Genomic DNA, 19,148 nt, shown 5'->3' with positions numbered 1-19,148 from the left:
CCTCTGGAGCTAATGGTGTCCAGTAGCCTAAGAAGCCCAATCCGGCTGCAAGCAGGCGAGTTCGCTTCTTCTCCCCTTAGTCCCTCGCTGCAGTGAGCCTGTTGCCAGCAGGTCTCACTGAAAAGAACAAATTCTAAGACTATAACTTTCTAAGAGCTCAGGAGAGCCCCTAGTGTGCATCCAACCTCGGCCGGGCACGAAATCTAACTGAGGCTTGGAGGAGGGTCATAGTGGGAGGAGCCAGTGCACACCAGGTAGTCTAAGATCTTTCTAGAGTGCCCAGCCTCCTTCGGAGCCCGCTATCCCCATGGTCCTTACGGAGTTCCCAGCATCCACTAGGACGTTAGAGAAATCCCTATTAACGTTTCTCAATAGTGCAGCCAAAGCGGTAATTCCAGTCCGTTGGCGGTGTACTAATCCCCCCTACTGTGAAGGAGTGGTTTAGCAGGATAGATATGTGTATGTTGATGGAAGAATTGAGAATGACGCCTGAAAACCACCAGGGATTCACTACCGTATGGTACCCCTGGCTGGATTTCAAGACCACACCGACATACCAATCACATGGGGTTTAAGAATGAGCCTTATATTTTTCAGGTACTACATTTCGACCCTGACTGTGCACTGCTAAACTGAGGAGTTTCCTTTTCATAATTAATTGGATAGACTACTGGCGTGTCACACAATCCCTTCTTTTCTTTACTCCTCTTTTGTCTCTCTCCCACTTTTTTCTCACCTTTTTCTCCTGTTCTTTTGCTTTGCCTTTTACCTTTCTGATCTACATATATGCTTCAGCTTATTGCTGTTTTGGCAGTATTTGACATTAGCTCAACTAATGGCTTGCCTCGCATGTGATAAAAGTCTTCGTATTGTGTTCTCTGTATCTTTGACAATTGGTTGTTGCTCGGCCTACTTATTTTGTTCTTCTCTGTACTGCCTGCTGCTGTGTTTCTACTGTTTTCTTTGAAAAACCCAATAAACATTATTGGGAAAAAAAACATTATTGGGGGAAAAAAAATAGCTATCACAAACATGGAATTATGCCTGTCATCAGTGCCAGATTAAGATCCTGATGGGCCTGGAGCTGAAATTTATGAAGGGCCTATTGTGCGCTGGCACAGGGGGTGTGACCAGCATGGCGGGGGTGTGACTACTGATATAGGTGAGGGCATAGCTAGCCACCTACCTTCAATTTACAAATTCCCTATATATACTACTTTACGGATGTACTCTCTCTCAAATAAATAAAAAAAAAATATATATATATATATATATATATATATATATACACACACACACACACACACACACACACACACACACACACACACACACACACACACGTATATACTGGCAAACAAGTATATTACATGATCAACGTTTCAGGGCATCCGCACCATCATTAGGACCACAATGCATTGTATGTGGTTCTGACGACAGTGCGTACGTCCCGAAAGACTGATTGTGGAATATACTTATTTGCCTGTTTATTGGAAAGATACTGATGTAGAAAGCCTTGTCCATATCGCGGGTGAAATTTGATGCGCCTAACTGCAACTATTCGCACCCAGCGCTGAGTTAATGTATTCTCTATGGCCACGCACATGCATATGCACACGTACAGCCATTCACGGGCACACATGATGTGATTAGTACTTTGTGGCTACATCTGTATGTCTTATTATAATTACGCACTGGGGCAAGCTGCCATTGATATTGTGAGTGCTGGCATTCTCCTGGATGAATATGAACATATATATACTGCTTTGACTGGGCTGTATTTTGGAGTCTGGGTGCTGTAGTGGCGGGGTGGCAGCTTTTTGATGTCAGGGCCGGCCCCAGGTCAGCTAGCACCATGTTAACCCGCTAGGGTTAGGCTACGCGGGTTGGGTTTAGAATGCAGGGAGGGGGGTTAGGGCTAGGCACCCCCGGGGAGGGTTAAGGTTAGGCTGCAGGGGAGGGAGGCATAGGGGGGTTAGGGATTAGGGTTAGGTACCTTTTCCCAAAGGTGTCGGGTTTCCCAGCGCCGGGATGCAGCAGTCGGTATTTTAACTGCCAGCATCCCGAGCGCCGGGATATCATATGTATTCCCACTACTCCACTGTAGCAATACCACTATTCCTCCAAGATATCATTAATATACACACACCAAAACTTAAATACACCCCATCCCTCAAAATGATCCACCCTGCAGATAGTGTTTAAACACATCAACCCTCAGGTAACATTAATACACACCCATCCCACATAATAATACACCCCACATCCCTCAAATCATATTAATAAACACCCACCCCATATAATACATTCCAACCCTCTTCACATTTATATACTCCTACACCACATAATAATGCACCCCACATAATACACCCCACAGATAACATTTATACACACCCTACCCCCACACAATAATACACCCCACAGATATCATTTACACACACCCCACCAAATAATACACCCCACAGATATAATTTACACACACCCCACCCAATAATACACCCCACAGATAACATTTATACACACCCTACCCCCACACAATAATACACCCCACAGATATCATTTACACACACCCCACCCCCACACAATAATACACCCCACAGATATCATTTACACACACCCCACCCCCACACAATAATACACCCCACAGATATCATTTACACACACCCCACCCCCACACAATAATACACCCCACAGATATCATTTACACACATCCCACCCCCACACAATAATACACCCCACAGATATCATTTACACACACCCCACCCCCACACAATAATACACCCCACATATATAATTTACACACACCCCACCCCCACACAATAATACACCCCACAGATATCATTTACACACACCCCACCAAATAATACACCCCACAGATATAATTTACACACACCCCACCCAATAATACACCCCACAGATATCATTTACACACACCCCACCCAATAATACACCCACAGATATCATTTACACACACCCCACCCCCACACAATAATACACCCCACAGATATCATTTACACACACCCCACCCCCACACAATAATACACCCCACAGATATCATACCACACCCCAAAATAATATACCCCCTACATAAATAACACACAACACAGGATAACTTTTTTACACTTCTATAACTTTAATAAACCACTACCCCACCCACAGATTGCTTTATACACCATCAACCCACTGCAGTTACGTACTGTACATACCACAATTCTTGAACAAGTCTGTCTTTAGCTTTGAGCCTCTTCTGAGTGTGCAGCTGCAGCACAGGAAGGGAAGCCTCCTCACAGCACGTCATTGGTGGCTGCCGGCCCGGGGGAGGGACCAGCAACCAGGAAGCACACACAGTTCCAGTGAGGCTGGCAGGGGGCTGGTATTTGTGGGAGTGACAGCTGTGCGATCAGTCCCTGCAGCTGCTTTTAACAGGGCGGAGGAGGGATTCAGCAGCGCAGCGCACTAGTTCTTATTGCAGCACAGTTCCCCCTATGAGATAGCGCCCACGCGGCTGCTCAGCTGGAGCAGCCCGCGAGCTGGCCCTGAACATGCTTTCACATCACCAGGCGTGGAGGAAGCGCTGCCGAGACACATTGTATATGCAGGGCATGGAAGGCAAGTAAAGCCTTATACGGTCTCTGTCAGCGGCACCTTTTGATCCACCAGCAATGCGGCCACGAGAAGGGGGCCTAGGGTGTTGAGGGCGGAGTGGGCAATGCCTACCTAGGAGGCTGCTGTAGAAGGAAATTTTATTTCCTGTCTACTGCAGAACAATGCTGTGGGCCTATTTTAGAGGGTGGGCCTGGAGCTGCAGCTCCATCAGCCCCATTGTTAATCCGGCCCTGCCTGTCATCTAATCACAGCGGAGGCCGCCATTTTGTCAGCCAAACTCCATTCCCTGAGAATTGAACCTGTCAGTTCACAAATAACTAGTGACATGACTGAGACACACATTCCATTGTGTACAGGTGATGGGAACACTTTACATTCTCTACAGTGACAGGTCTGAGGCTCTGGACCTGATTCTGAAATGGCCCTTTGCTGTGGAAAAACAGGCTAATGCAGTGGTTCCCAAAGTTTTTGGAATCACAATGCCCTAGAGCAGGCATGTCCAAACTGCGGCCCTCCAGCTGTTGAGAAACTACATATCCCAGCATGTGGTGACACAGTTTTGCTGTCAAAGAATGCTAAAGCTGTGTCAAGGCATGCTGGGATGTGTAGTTTCTCAACAGCTGGAGGGCCGCAGTTTGGACATGCCTGCCCTAGAGTATCAGATTTTTCTTTCACAGCACTCCTAGGCCAAAATAAATTGATAAAAAAAATATTAAATTAAGTAAATTGTGTTTATATGCCATCCTGAGGTTCAGTGAGGTGGTGAGGGACGGGATTTGCTAGTGTTTGTCCACATATTTTATGACTGACAGCCACCACCACTTAGATTAACCATAAATAATTTGAATTAGTCCTGGACCACCAACCCAGGGCACCCCTGCATTTGTCCCGAGTCACCCCAGGGTGCCACGGCACACAGTTCAAGAACCACTGGGCTAATGCCTGCAGGATGCCTCTGAAGGAAAAAGATGCCTCCTGCCAGCATCTCAGATCCGAGTGCTGTGTCCGAAGATGCATCATTGGTTCACCTGGTCCCATCGGCCATTGGAATAAGCCTAAGTTTACTCAGAATGGCCGCCGACTGCCCTCTTGCAAGGCCTGTAAATCTGCATCAGAAAACGGCCTTGCCAGTGTTGGCCCCATTTCCTGGAAACACAGGCAGCGCCACCCCCGCCCTGCCCCAAAGACACACTCTCATATCTCTAAACATCAGAACCATCAGCTTTATGTGCATCCCTCAGTTAGGTCCTTAGTGAAATAGAGAGGCCATTGCTTGTTGTACAGCACTCTCTGGCCATTAAAAATAAACATATGTTAGATAACTTTTCTGAGCTGTCCTTGGTGCTGGAATTATAGATGTAATTACCAAATCATTAATACTGTGTTATTTAACCATCGTCTGTTCACATGTATACACTATTACTATCATGTTAAGAATACAATGTTCCTTTTTATACTTCTTTACATGCTAGCAAATTTTGAGAACCACTTGTGTTTATCTTGCAGCGTGTGATGGCGGTCACTGGGGAGCCGACTGTGCCGATAGCTGCAACTGCAGCAACAGCGATTGGGGCTGTAACCCAGCGACAGGGCAGTGCGTCTGTGAGTCCGGCTACACAGGAAGAGACTGTGATCAGAGTAAGTGTTTTCACATGTAACATCATCACAACCCCAGTCCTCTAAATCAGAGGTAGGTAACCATACCTACAAGAACTGTAAGAGATCTATGGACGTATGACAGACGATGATAGTGAAAATATAGAACAGCTATACCATTGGAATATTAAACAGGGTGGTTTATCTTTCTGTTAACACGGAGCCCTGAGAATGGAGCTGCTTTCTGTCTCCGTAATCCTAGCAGTCCCAAGCACAGACCAGAGTGGCTCTCACCCAGGCCTCTAAAGTAGCTGGAATGGACTAGTCTGGTGATACAAGTTCCAGGCAGGGATATTACACTGTACCGGCAATGACTGTAGAAGAACCTCCTGTTTCCAGAAAAAAGCAAATACTGTACTATGGGGGTCATTCCGAGTTGATCGCTAGCTGCCGTTGTTCGCTGCGCAGCGATCACTTAAAAAAATGGCGAAACTGCGCATGCATATGCACCGCAATGCGCACGCGCGTCGTATGGGTACAAAGAGCATCGTTGCTGTGCAATGGTTTTAGTGAAGAATCCATTCGCACAGCCGATCGCAAGGAGATTGACAGGAAGAGGGCGTTTATGGGTGTCAACTGACCGTTTTTCTGGGAGTGTTTGGAAAAACGCAGGCGTGTCCAGGCGTTTGCAGGGCGGGTGTCCGACGTCAATTCCGTGACCTTCGTTGCAGGATTCATCGCACAGGATAAGTAACTAGAGGGCTAGTCTTGTTTTGCACAAAATGTTTTTGCATAGCAGGGCTGCACAGGCGTTCGCACACTTGCAAAGCGAAAACACACTCCCCCGTGGGCGGCGACTATTCGTTTGCACGGCTGCTAAAAGTAGCTAGCGAGCGATCAACTCGGAATGAGGGCCTATGTGCTGATGAGTAGCAGCAGAATCTAACTGGTTTTGGTTATGCATAACACCAATGAGACTTTGCCTAGCATGCCGTATGTCCCTACAGTCAGCCTGCACTCACCAGAAACCCTGAAGCACTAGAAGGATTAGCTGTAGCCAGTATTCACAGACAATATTCCCAGTATTCACAAAACAATTATCTTAGTCCAAAATACAGATCATTCAGACCGTAGCTACACTAAAAATGTCAATTAAATACTTACAAATGTTTCAGCCAAAGGGTCGTTCCACCATCAGACATGTGTGTTAGAGTGTGCATGCTTTCCTTAGGAGAGGAACAGGATTATCAGACCTGGACCGGCAATCGGGCCTCACAGGCGTTTGCCAGAAGGTCTTGTGTGTCCACAACAGTTCTTGGGGTTGTCTGGGGCCACACACTATAAAGTGATTACAGTCCCTAGTGTATTAAAGTAGTTGAGTTCGGCAACCACTCCACAAATAGCCCCCGTTATTGCACAGTAATGGAAGTATATAGACACATTTGTGAGCCAGCCACTTAATAATGGAAAAGTGGGCTATTTTTTGTTATTAGGTTCCTAGGTGACATGTGGGCTGGTGGAGGTTTGTATGCTTTGGCTGTTGTTTATTGTCATTGATTTATGTTTATTTTACTTTGGTTCGCCATTAGCCAGTGATTTTGCCACTGAGTGGCCTGTATTTTGTGGACATGAGATCACATACAGTACGTGTATGTTGTATATTCTGTGAAGTAGCAGGAACTGACGTGCATGTGAGTTCATCAGCCATCTTGTTTGTTCCATTAGAGTGCCCTGCCAGATGGTACGGCTCGGACTGCAGATACCAGTGCAAGTGTGACAACGGGGCACTCTGCGATCACGTTAGTGGGGCATGCACCTGTGCTACTGGCTGGAGAGGAACCTACTGCGAGCTCCGTATGTACCTGTATTTTTTTTTCAATTTGTGTTTTGTGTTATACGCACCTGTCACTTACACATTGGTGCTTATTCTAATTCACACACTGCGTGTCCACTTTAGAGGTCTTCTATTATAGTTGCATGTTGTGTTTGAATCTGCGATGACTGAGATGCCGACCTTCAGTGTATTTAGATGCTGTAATACCTCTTGGTGCCTCTTTAGACGCCACCATTGGTCGCAACATGGAAACTTGTACCAGCCATATAGTAAGTACAGATTCTCCATCTGAGTACTGCCTCCAATGTGAGCGGCTAAGCGTCTGTGTACGTAAGCAGGTCTGCGACACTCCCATAAGACAGTCCATCGTAGTACATCTGAATAGCCACCTCCCTGTCACCATCCTGGAATGCGCAATGTATTCTCAATACACTTCTGCGTGCATCTAATTTCGGTACTGTGAGTCTGTATGTACACAGTTGGGACGCATATGTGGTGCAACTTAGACGCAAGTACAGTAGCAAAAGTTTGCTTAACTGCGTTTGACATCAGCATAGCGCACGGCTAAGATTCAGGCCCATTGTGTGGCAGCCATTTTGTGTGCAGTCTGTCAGTGCAGTGACATCACTTAATGTCTTAATGACATCACCAGTTGCTACTGGAATTAAACATATAACTTTTTGCTGTGTGGAAATGAATCTCTTTGCCCACATTATGCAAGCAAAGGTGTACACCACACATTGCCACCAGACAATCCATTTACTGTATACCTACTTCTCTGGGTCTGATTGGCAATGGAGGAGAGAATCATTGCATAATATCACCATAGACAAAAGCCTTTTTCTCATTTACAGTTTTTCATTTTGTCTTCAAAACTACTTCTTGGTACAGGTTCTGTAATGTAACATAGTAACATAGTATCTGAGGTTGAAAAAAGACAATTGTCCATCGAGTTCAACCTATTTGTGGTGTCCTATGCATGATGATTTGACTAAAATTTCTGACTGATGCTGCTGTCAGCCATTGCATTTTATCCCTATTTATAGTAACTATAATGCATGACTATGCACCATACCCCTGGATATCCTTATCCAATAGGAATGTATCTAACCCATTCTTAAAGGTGTTGACAGATTCCGCCATTACAACTCCCTCGGGCAGGGAATTCCAAACACGTATTGTCCTTACCGTGAAAAAGCCTTTACGCCGTATTGTGCGGAATCTCCTTTCCTCTAACCTGAGCGAGTGTCCACGAGTCCTCTGTGTTGATCTAACCAAAAACAGGTCCCGCGCAAGCTCTGTGTATTGTCCCCTTATATATTTGTAGATGTTGATCATATCCCCTCTTAGTCTCCGCTTTTCCAATGTAAACATGCCTAGTCTTTCAAGCCTTTCCTTGTATTCCATCGTCTCCATGCCCTTAATTAGTTTGGTCGCCCTCCTCTGTACCTTTTCAAGCTCCAGGATATCCTTTTTGTAGTACTGTGCCCAGAACTGTACACAGTATTCAAGGTGTGGCCTCACTAGTGATTTATATAACGGGAGTATAATACTCTCGTCCCTAGCATCAATACCCCGTTTTATGCATGCTAATATCTTATTAGCCTTCTTTGCTGCAGTCCTACTTTGGGTACTACTGCTTAGCTTGCTATCTATGAGGACACCTAAGTCCTTTTCCAGTACAGAATCCCCTAATTTTACCCCATTTAGTAGGTAGGTGTAATTTTTGTTCTTGTTACCACAGTGCATTACCTTACACTTGTCTGTGTTGAAGCGCATTCTTCATTTGGCTGCCCATGCTTCTAATTTAACTAAGTCGTTCTGAAGAGACTTGGCATCCTCCTCTGTATTTATAGCCTTACACAATTTGGTATCATCTGCAAAAATTGACACCATGCTCTCTAGACCTTCTGTTAGGTCGTTAATGAAAATATTGAACAATAGCGGTCCTAATACTGAGCCTTGCGGCACACCACTTAGCACTTCAGTCCAAGTTGAAAAAATAAGAATTTACTTACCGATAATTCTATTTCTCGGAGTCCGTAGTGGATGCTGGGGTTCCTGAAAGGACCATGGGGAATAGCGGCTCCGCAGGAGACAGGGCACAAAAAAGTAAAGCTTTACTAGGTCAGGTGGTGTGCACTGGCTCCTCCCCCTATGACCCTCCTCCAGACTCCAGTTAGGTACTGTGCCCGGACGAGCATACACAATAAGGGAGGCATTTTGAATCCCGGGTAAGACTCATACCAGCCACACCAATCACACCGTACAACTTGTGATCTAAACCCAGTTAACAGTATGACAACAGAAAGGGCCTCTTAAAGATGGCTCCTTAACAATAACCCGAATTAGTTAACAATAACTATGTACAAGTATTGCAGATAATCCGCACTTGGGATGGGCGCCCAGCATCCACTACGGACTCCGAGAAATAGAATTATCGGTAAGTAAATTCTTATTTTCTCTATCGTCCTAAGTGGATGCTGGGGTTCCTGAAAGGACCATGGGGATTATACCAAAGCTCCCAAACGGGCGGGAGAGTGCGGATGACTCTGCAGCACCGAATGAGAGAACTCCAGGTCCTCCTTTGCCAGGGTATCAAATTTGTAAAATTTTACAAACGTGTTCTCCCCCGACCACGTAGCTGCTCGGCAGAGTTGTAATGCCGAGACCCCTCGGGCAGCCGCCCAAGATGAGCCCACCTTCCTTGTGGAGTGGGCTTTTACAGTTTTAGGCTGTGGCAGGCCTGCCACAGAATGTGCAAGTTGAATTGTGTTACAAATCCAACGAGCAATCGACTGCTTAGAAGCAGGTGCGCCCAACTTGTTGGGTGCATACAATATAAACAGCGAGTCAGATTTTCTGACTCCAGCCGTCCTTGCAATGTATATTTTTAAGGCTCTGACAACGTCCAACAACTTGGAGTCCTCCAAGTCGCTAGTGGCCGCAGGCACCACAATAGGTTGGTTCAGATGAAATGCTGATACCACTTTAGGGAGAAAATGCGGACGAGTCCGCAGTTCTGCCCTATCCGAATGGAAGATTAGATAAGGACTTTTATAAGATAAAGCCGCCAATTCAGATACTCTCCTGGCAGAGGCCAGGGCTAGTAACATAGTCACTTTCAATGTGAGATATTTCAAATCCACCTTTTTCAATGGTTCAAACCAATGGGATTTGAGGAAATCTAAAACTACATTTAGATCCCACGGTGCCACCGGAGGCACCACAGGAGGCTGTATATGCAGTACTCCCTTGACAAAAGTCTGGACCTCAGGGACAGAGGCCAATTCTTTTTGGAAGAATATTGACAGGGCCGAAATTTGAACCTTAATGGATCCCAATTTGAGACCCATAGATAATCCTGATTGCAGGAAATGTAGGAAACGACCCAGTTGGAATTCCTCCGTCGGAACCCTCCGATCCTCGCACCACGCTACATATTTTCGCCAAATGCGGTGATAATGTTTCACGGTGACTTCCTTCCGTGCCTTAATCAAGGTAGGAATGACTTCTTCTGGAATGCCTTTCCCTTTTAGGATCTGGCGTTCAACCGCCATGCCGTCAAACGCAGCCGCGGTAAGTCTTGAAAAAGACAGGGACCCTGCTGTAGCAGGTCCCTTCTCAGAGGTAGAGGCCACGGTTCGTCCGTGAGCATCTCTTGAAGTTCCGGATACCAAGTCCTTCTCGGCCAATCCGGAACCACTAGTATTGTTCTTACTCTTCTTTGCCGTATGATCTTCAATACCTTTGGTATGAGCGGCAGAGGAGGAAACACATACACTGACTGGTACACCCAAGGAGTTACCAGTGCGTCCACAGCTATTGCCTGTGGATCTCTTGACCTGGCGCAATATTTGTCCAGTTTCTTGTTGAGGCGAGACGCCATCATGTCTACAATTGGTCTTTCCCAACGGTCTATTAACATGTTGAAGACTTCTGGATGTAGACCCCACTCTCCCGGATGAAGATCGTGTCTGCTGAGGAAGTCTGCTTCCCAGTTGTCCACGCCCGGGATGAACACTGCTGACAGTGCTATCACGTGATTCTCCGCCCAGCGAAGAATCTTGGCAGCTTCTGCCATTGCACTCCTGCTTCTTGTGCCGCCCTGCCTGTTTACATGGGCGACCGCCGTGATGTTGTCCGACTGAATCAACACCGGCTTTCCTTGCAGGAGAAGTTCCGCCTGGCTTAGAGCATTGTAGATTGCTCTTAGTTCCAGAATGTTTATGTGAAGAGACTTTTCCAGACTCGTCCATACTCCCTGGAAGTTTCTTCCTTGTGTGACTGCTCCCCAGCCTCTCAGGCTGGCGTCCGTGGTCACCAGGATCCAATCCTGAATGCCGAATCTGCGGCCTTCTAATAGGTGAGCCTTCTGCAACCACCACAGAAGTGACACCCTTGTCTTTGGTGACAGGGTTATTCGCAGGTGCATCTGCAGATGCGACCCTGACCATTTGTCCAACAGATCCCTTTGGAATATTCTTGCATGGAATCTGCCGAATGGAATTGCTTCGTAAGAAGCCACCATTTTTCCCAGGACTCTTGTGCATTGATGTACTGACACTTTTCCTGGTTTTAGGAGGTTCCTGACCAGATCGGATAACTCCTTGGCTTTTTCCTCTGGAAGGAAAACCTTTTTCTGAACCGTGTCCAGAATCATTCCTAGGAACAGCAGACGAGTTGTCGGGATTAAATGGGATTTTGGAATATTCAGAATCCACCCGTGTTGTCTTAGCACCTCTTGAGATAGTGCTAAAGCTGTCTCCAGCTGTTCTCTGGACCTTGCCCTTATTAGGAGATCGTCCAAGTATGGGATAACTAATACGCCTTTTCTTCGAAGAAGAATCATCATCTCGGCCATTACCTTGGTAAAGACCCGAGGCGCCGTGGACAATCCGAACGGCAGCGTCTGAAACTGATAGTGACAGTTTTGAACAATGAACCTGAGGTACCCCTGGTGTGCGGGGTAAATCGGAACGTGTAGATACGCATCCTTGATGTCCAAGGATACCATAAAGTCCCCTTCTTCCAGGTTCGCTATCACTGCTCTGAGTGACTCCATCTTGAACTTGAACTTTTTTATGTAGAGGTTCAAGGACTTCAGATTTAGAATAGGCCTTACCGAGCCATCCGGCTTCGGTACCACAAATAGAGTGGAATAATACCCCTTTCCTTGTTGTAATAGGGGTACTTTGACTATCACCTGCTGAGCGTACAGCTTGTGAATGGCTTCCAACACCCTCTCCCTTTCGGAAGAGACGGTTGGTAAGGCAGACTTCAGGAAACGATGAGGAGGATCCGTCTCTAATTCCAACCTGTACCCCTGAGATATTATCTGCAGGATCCAGGGGTCTACCTGCGAGTGAGCCCACTGCGCGCTGTAATTTTTGAGACGGCCCCCCACTGTCCCCGAGTCCGCTTGAGAGGCCCCAGCGTCATGCTGAGGTTTTTGCAGGAGCCGGGGAGGGCTTCTGTTCCTGGGAAGGAGCTGCCTGTTGGTGTCTCTTCCCTCTTCCTCTGCCTCGTGGCAGGTACGACAAGCCCTTTGCTCTCTTATTTTGTAAGAGCGAAAAGGCTGCGGTTGAAAGGTCGGTGCCTTTCTCTGTTGGGGAGTGACTTGAGGTAAAAAAGTGGATTTCCCGGCAGTAGCCGTGGCCACCAAGTCTGATAGACCAACTCCAAATAACTCCTCCCCTTTATACGGCAAAACCTCCATGTGACGTTTTGAATCCGCATCGCCTGTCCACTGTCGTGTCCATAAGGCTCTTCTGGCTGAAATGGACATAGCACTCACCCGAGATGCCAGTGTGCAAATATCCCTCTGTGCATCACGCATATAGATAAATGCATCCTTTATTTGTTCTAACGACAGTAAAACATTGTCCCTATCTAGGGTATCAATATTTTCAATCAGGGATTCTGACCAAACTACTCCAGCACTGCACATCCAGGCAGTTGCTATAGCTGGTCGTAGTATAACACCTGCATGTGTGTATATATTCTTTTGAATAACTTCCATCTTTCTATCTGATGGATCCTTAAGTGCGGCCGTCTCAGGAGAGGGTAACGCCACTTGTTTGGATAAGCGTGTGAGCGCCTTGTCCACCTTAGGGGGTGTTTCCCAGCGCGCCCTAACCTCTGGCGGGAAAGGGTATAATGCCAATAACTTTTTTGAAATTATCAACTTTTTATCAGGAGCAACCCACGCTTCATCACACACGTCATTTAATTCTTCTGATTCAGGAAAAACTGTTTGTAGTTTTTTCACACCATACATAATACCCTGTTTTACGGTATCTGTAGTATCAGCTAAATGTAACGTCTCCTTCATTGCCAAAATCATATAACGTGTGGCCCTACTGGAAAATACGTTTGAATTTCTACCGTCGTCACTGGAATCAGTGCCCGTGTCTGGGTCTGTGTCGACCGACTGAGGCAAAGGGCGTTTTACAGCCCCTGACGGTGTTTGAGGCGCCTGGACAGGCATTAATTGATTGTCCGGCCGCCTCATGTCCTCAACTGACTGTTTAAGGGAAGATAAACCATCACGTAATTCCACAAATAAAGGCATCCATTCTGGTGTCGACCCCCTGGGGGGTGACATCTGCATATTTGGCAATTGCTCCGCCTCCACACCAATATCGTCCTCATACATGTCGACACCACGTACCGACACACACCGCAAACTCACAGGGAATGCTCTAATGAAGACAGGACCCACTAGCCCTTTTGGGGAGACAGAGGGAGAGTCTGCCAGCACACACCACAAAGCGCTATATATACAAGGGATATCCTTATATTAAGTGCTCCCTTATAGCTGCTTTAATATATATATATATAGCCATTAATGTGCCCCCCCTCTCTGTTTTACCCTGTTTCTGTAGTGCAGTGCAGGGGAGAGACCTGGGAGCCGTTCTGACCAGCGGAGCTGTGACAGAAAATGGCGCCGTGTGCTGAGGAGATAGGCCCCGCCCCTTTTTCGGCGGGTTCTTCTCCCGCTATTTTTCCAGTCAGGCAGGGGTTAAATATCTCCATATAGCCCCTATGGGCTATATGTGAGGTATTTTTAGCCTTGTATAAGGTTTATATTTGCCTCTCAGAGCGCCCCCCCCCAGCGCTCTGCACCCTCAGTGACTGCCCAGTGAAGTGTGCTGAGAGGAAAATGGCGCACAGCTGCAGTGCTGTGCGCTACCTTATGAAGACTGAGGAGTCTTCAGCCGCCGGTTTCCGGACCTCTTCACGCTTCAGCATCTGCAAGGGGGTCGGCGGCGCGGCTCCGGGACCGGACTCCACGGCTGGGCCTGTGTTCGATCCCTCTGGAGCTAATGGTGTCCAGTAGCCAAGCAGCAAATCCACTCTGCATGCAGGTGAGTTTACTACTTTCCCCCTAAGTCCCACGTTGCAGTGATCCTGTTGCCAGCAGGACTCACTGTAAAGAAAAAAACCTAAACTAAACTTTCTCTAAGCAGCTCTTTAGGAGAGCCACCTAGATTGCACCCTTCTCGTTCGGGCACAAAATCTAACTGGAGTCTGGAGGAGGGTCATAGGGGGAGGAGCCAGTGCACACCACCTGACCTAGTAAAGCTTTACTTTTTTGTGCCCTGTCTCCTGCGGAGCCGCTATTCCCCATGGTCCTTTCAGGAACCCCAGCATCCACTTAGGACGATAGAGAAAGATCCATTAACCACAACGCGCTGCTTCCTATTATCTAACCAGTTTTTGACCCAAGTGCATATTGTGCTTCCTAGCCCTGATTCTTGTAGCTTGTATATAAGTCTCATGTGTGGTACAGTATCGAACGCTTTGGCAAAGTCTAAAAAGATTACATCCACGTCTTTACCCTGATCTAGGTTTGCGCTTACTGTTTCATAAAAGCCAAGTAAGTTGGTTTGACAGGATCTGTCCTTCATAAACCCATGTTGATTCCTTTTAATTACCTTATTGGTTTCAAGGAACTTCTGAATACTATCTCTTAGAATACCTTCCAATACTTTCCCCACTATAGATGTAAGACTAACTGGTCTATAATTACCTGGTTCAGCTTTACTTCCCTTTTTGAAAATAGGCACTACTTCTACTACTCTAGCGTTAATTGTGAGAGTTCTATGACGGAACAGTCTTTATCACATTAGAATGTTGTTGTTTATTTTAAATTTGGCAGAACTGCCTCTATAATAGTCCAGTTGAAAGTACCATATACTTAAATCACATGGCATGCTGGGGTCCTGTTTGTGAAGATTACACACATTACTATTAGTCTTAAATACCCTAATACTACCAAGATGCACAACAAACATCTCCCAGGTGATCAGTTGCAGTACAGAAGACAATGGGCCTAATTCAGACCTGATCACAGCAGCAAATTTGTTAGCTAATGGGCAAAACCATGTGCACTGCAGGGGGGAGGGCCCCCCGCAGATATTACATGTGCAGAGAGAGTTAGATTTGGGTGGGTTATTTTGTTTCTGTGCAGGATAAATACTGTCTGCTTTAGTTTTACTACAATTTAGATTTCAGTTTGGACACACCCCACCCAAATCTAACTCTCTCTGCACATGTTATATCTGCCCCCCCCTGCAGTGCACAAGGTTTTGTCCAACTGCTAATAAATTTGCTGCTGCGATCAGATCTGAATTAGGCCCAATATCAGGAATTTCTACACAAAACACATATACAAATAAAGTACAGTAAAGCTACAGTATGGGTGCGTTCACACATTTTAGGCCTCACGCAGAGCTGAGGAAGCGGCAGATAGGCGGTGTATCGGTTGTGATGGTCACTTTCCTTGGTGCAAGATCTCTTATCAACATGTCCATTATTTCTTGTTGACCTTATGTCCTTGTCAAAGTCCTTTTGACATTCAGAACTTGTTAACATAGCGGTGTTGCCATTCTGACCCCCCCCCCCCCCCCCCGCCCCCCATCACACACACACACACACACACACACACACACACACACACACACACACACACACACCTTTCAGCCACCATAGTTTCAAACCAGCCCTAGGCCGGCCAGGGATGTAGAGGTAAAACCAGGCGCATTGTGATGATAGTACTAGGGCTGTATCACCCTTTTGGGGGGTAATAGATGTGTTAATAAAAATAATTAAGTGTTTTTACTGGCAAACTACAGGCCCCAGCAAGCCCTGTCATGTCCAAATATACAAGCCGCCGTGCAGCTGCTTAGATGGAGGCGACTTGTGACTAATGACAGGTGTAAATGAGTCCAGTAGAAGACGCATTTTGCTGCCTCTCAGGTTGGTGGCATTTCGTGTCTGCAGCCGGCAATGCTTTGTGTCTTTGCAGGAGGCATTTTACACTTACGTGCAAATTACTCCAACTCCACATAAGGCCCAAAACCTCTATTACCCATGCCCTAATATTCCATTAATAGGATTCACATCCACACCTGCAGATATAAGCCCATGCAACCATATGGATCAGTTAGCTCATTACTTGTGCATCCAGAGCCGGCCCTAACCAATATGATGCCCTAGGCAAGATTTTGGCTGGTGCCCCCTAGCACCACAGCTGGTTCCGCCTCTGACCTTGCACCTCTTTCCCAGCACCATCACCCCTCACCCATAGCAGTCCTTATTTTGGTGTTTGTACCTCCTATATTTTAAATAGGAACAGTTCGCACATTTGGCGCACAGCCCAAAAAGGGGCGTGTTTTTGCTGGCAAGGGTCATGGCCACACAATAGTAACCCCAATTCCAATTACACCACACAGTACTGCAACTTTATTCACTTTTTATCATGCGATAGTGTCCATAATCCATATTACATCCCACAGAAGTATCATTTTACCTTATAAACGTTACTCCTCACAGTAGAGCCCCTTATTCACATTACATCACACCCTATTGCTCTTTATTCACATTAGATGACACTGTAGTGCCCTTTCTATACACAATGCCACATAGTAGAGCACCTTATACACATAATGCCACACATTAGTAATGCATATATACACATAATTCCACACAGTAATGCCCCTTACACATATGAGACACATTATTAATGTCCTTATAAACATAATGCGCCTTACACATTATGACAACCTTTATTAATGCCCTTTTACACATAATGTCCCTTACACATATGCTGCACATTATTAACGCCCTTATACACATAATGGCACACACAGTGCCCCCTACACATTTGCGCACATTATTAGTGCCCCTATACACATAATGACACACATACAGTAGTACCCTGTTACACATATGCCGCACATTATTAATGCCCTTATACACATAATGACACACCTAGTGCCCCTTTACACATATGTTGCACATTATTAATGCATTTTTACATGACACACATAATGCTCCTTACACATATTCCAAACACTACTGCACAACCAACTCACTCACATAGACACAGCACTCACACTGCCACTAACACTGTGACCTCTGCCTCTGTTTGGATACAGATGTGTCCTCATAAATCTTGCATCAATTCTAACGCCGGGCACATTTTTCTATGAAAATGCATCTTATTTGCATTGCTATGTGGCTAGGATGCACAACCAGCTTCTGCTGATTAAAATGATATGCAGCATGCCTATATACTGTGTGAGAATGTGGCTGTATCTGCATATGAAATGCTACACACAGAATATAGGCATGCCGCATATCATTTTAATCATCAAAAGCTGCTGATGCCCCTAGGCATATCAAATGCCCTAGGCAATTGCCTAGTTTGCCTATGCCTATGGCCGGCTCTGCGTGCATCTCCTATGAAGATCCACTGAGATCGGTATATATTTATATATTCAGCAAGATTTGTTACAGCAGCTAAACAACAATTTAGTGCGGAATCCTGTAGCTGTAAAGCTTCTGATTTGTATATAAGCTGTCTCAGGATATCAGCAATGACCTGTCGCATTCTCTGGTTAGATGGGGACTCAGAACCCCCCCCATGTGTACCACTAGACAGACTGTCACATTCTCTGGTTAGATGGGGAAATTAGATACCTATGGTTAGCTAGGAAATGAGTGAGGTGGAGAGAAACCAGCTTATATTTCAGTTATCTGGCTCCCGGTGATTGCCTGGGGCGGAATGACCGATATGGAGAGCATTAGTCACATAGAGGAAACGGTCATTAAGAGCCCAGACAGTTGCTTGACTTTATTCCATGTTGCTGATAGTTCTGTTCGTATGGAAATGCATGCATACAGTGTTACCTCTTACCATAAGGCTTGGTGCGTTTAAGGGGTCTTAAGGGCCCCGTGCAGTAGAACGATAATGCCCGATTTCACCCAATTTCGGGCATTCGGGACGATATATTGGGTGAAATGGGGCATTTTGGATGTGTTTCCGATCCGATGCGCGTGCCCGTGAGGGTCGGATCGGCTCCCCTAGATCGTTAGTGCTGCACTCGTGATATGTCGGTTCCCGCAGGCATGGCTGGGATCGCATACAATATATCGCATGCAAAATGTACCAAATCGTATGGAACCACTCCCGGGAAGCTCCTGGGAGAGTTCAAGGGAAATCGCCTCTGACTTCAGCCTCACACATATCGTTCTAGTGTATGGGGCCCTTTACACTATCACTTAATTTCTGAGTTCACAATCTGCTATTTTAAAGCACTTGTGCAAGTGCTAATTAATGGAGAGGGATTCCCAAAAATGTGTAATGGTACTGTCATCGATAGGCACATAGCTATCAGGGCACAGCTCCAAAAATATAAGCTTTGCGGAGCTTGGTAAATGGGGCTTATTCGCAAATCCCACGGCGGCAGAAAATATGTGTCAAATGTTAAATATCTCCGTTGCGCTGAACTGCAGCCAAATGTTGTGGGGGTTTTTTTTTTTTTTGGGGGGGGGGGGGAGAATTGCCCCATTTTATCCTTTTAATAATTGGGCCCTTTTTGTTTAACATTAACTAGAGAAGAGCTAAGAACGCTGTAGAATTTCATGTGAATTACATTTCTAGTTCCGTTTGTCCCTCACCTATCCACAAAGTACAGACAGTATGTTCAGAGCAAAGCAGCAAAGACGTTGTCAGTAAGTCCGCTCCGCGATGCGGGTGGGTTATAATAAGGCACAAGTCCGAGTAGGGCAAAATTCATATACTGTAGAGATATTTCCAGAT

At 46.1% G+C, this 19,148-nt stretch overlaps 1 protein-coding gene across 3 annotated transcripts in view; it reads left to right on the top strand.

Annotated features, from left to right (window-relative positions):
• The window catches only part of MEGF6 (multiple EGF like domains 6), a 225,973-nt gene that overhangs the window by 140,160 nt on the left and 66,665 nt on the right, over positions 1-19,148 (top strand). For all 3 annotated transcript variants that reach the window (XM_063943353.1, XM_063943351.1, XM_063943352.1), the window contains exons 18-19: positions 5,113-5,244; positions 6,928-7,056. In XM_063943353.1, the coding sequence (XP_063799423.1) occupies positions 5,113-5,244; positions 6,928-7,056 (261 nt within the window). The remainder of the gene's footprint in view (positions 1-5,112; positions 5,245-6,927; positions 7,057-19,148) is intronic.

This window comes from Pseudophryne corroboree, chromosome 10 (assembly GCF_028390025.1).
Source record: "Pseudophryne corroboree isolate aPseCor3 chromosome 10, aPseCor3.hap2, whole genome shotgun sequence".
NCBI classification, from domain to species: Eukaryota; Metazoa; Chordata; class Amphibia; order Anura; family Myobatrachidae; genus Pseudophryne; species Pseudophryne corroboree.
This window is presented reverse-complemented; position numbering and strand designations above follow the sequence as displayed.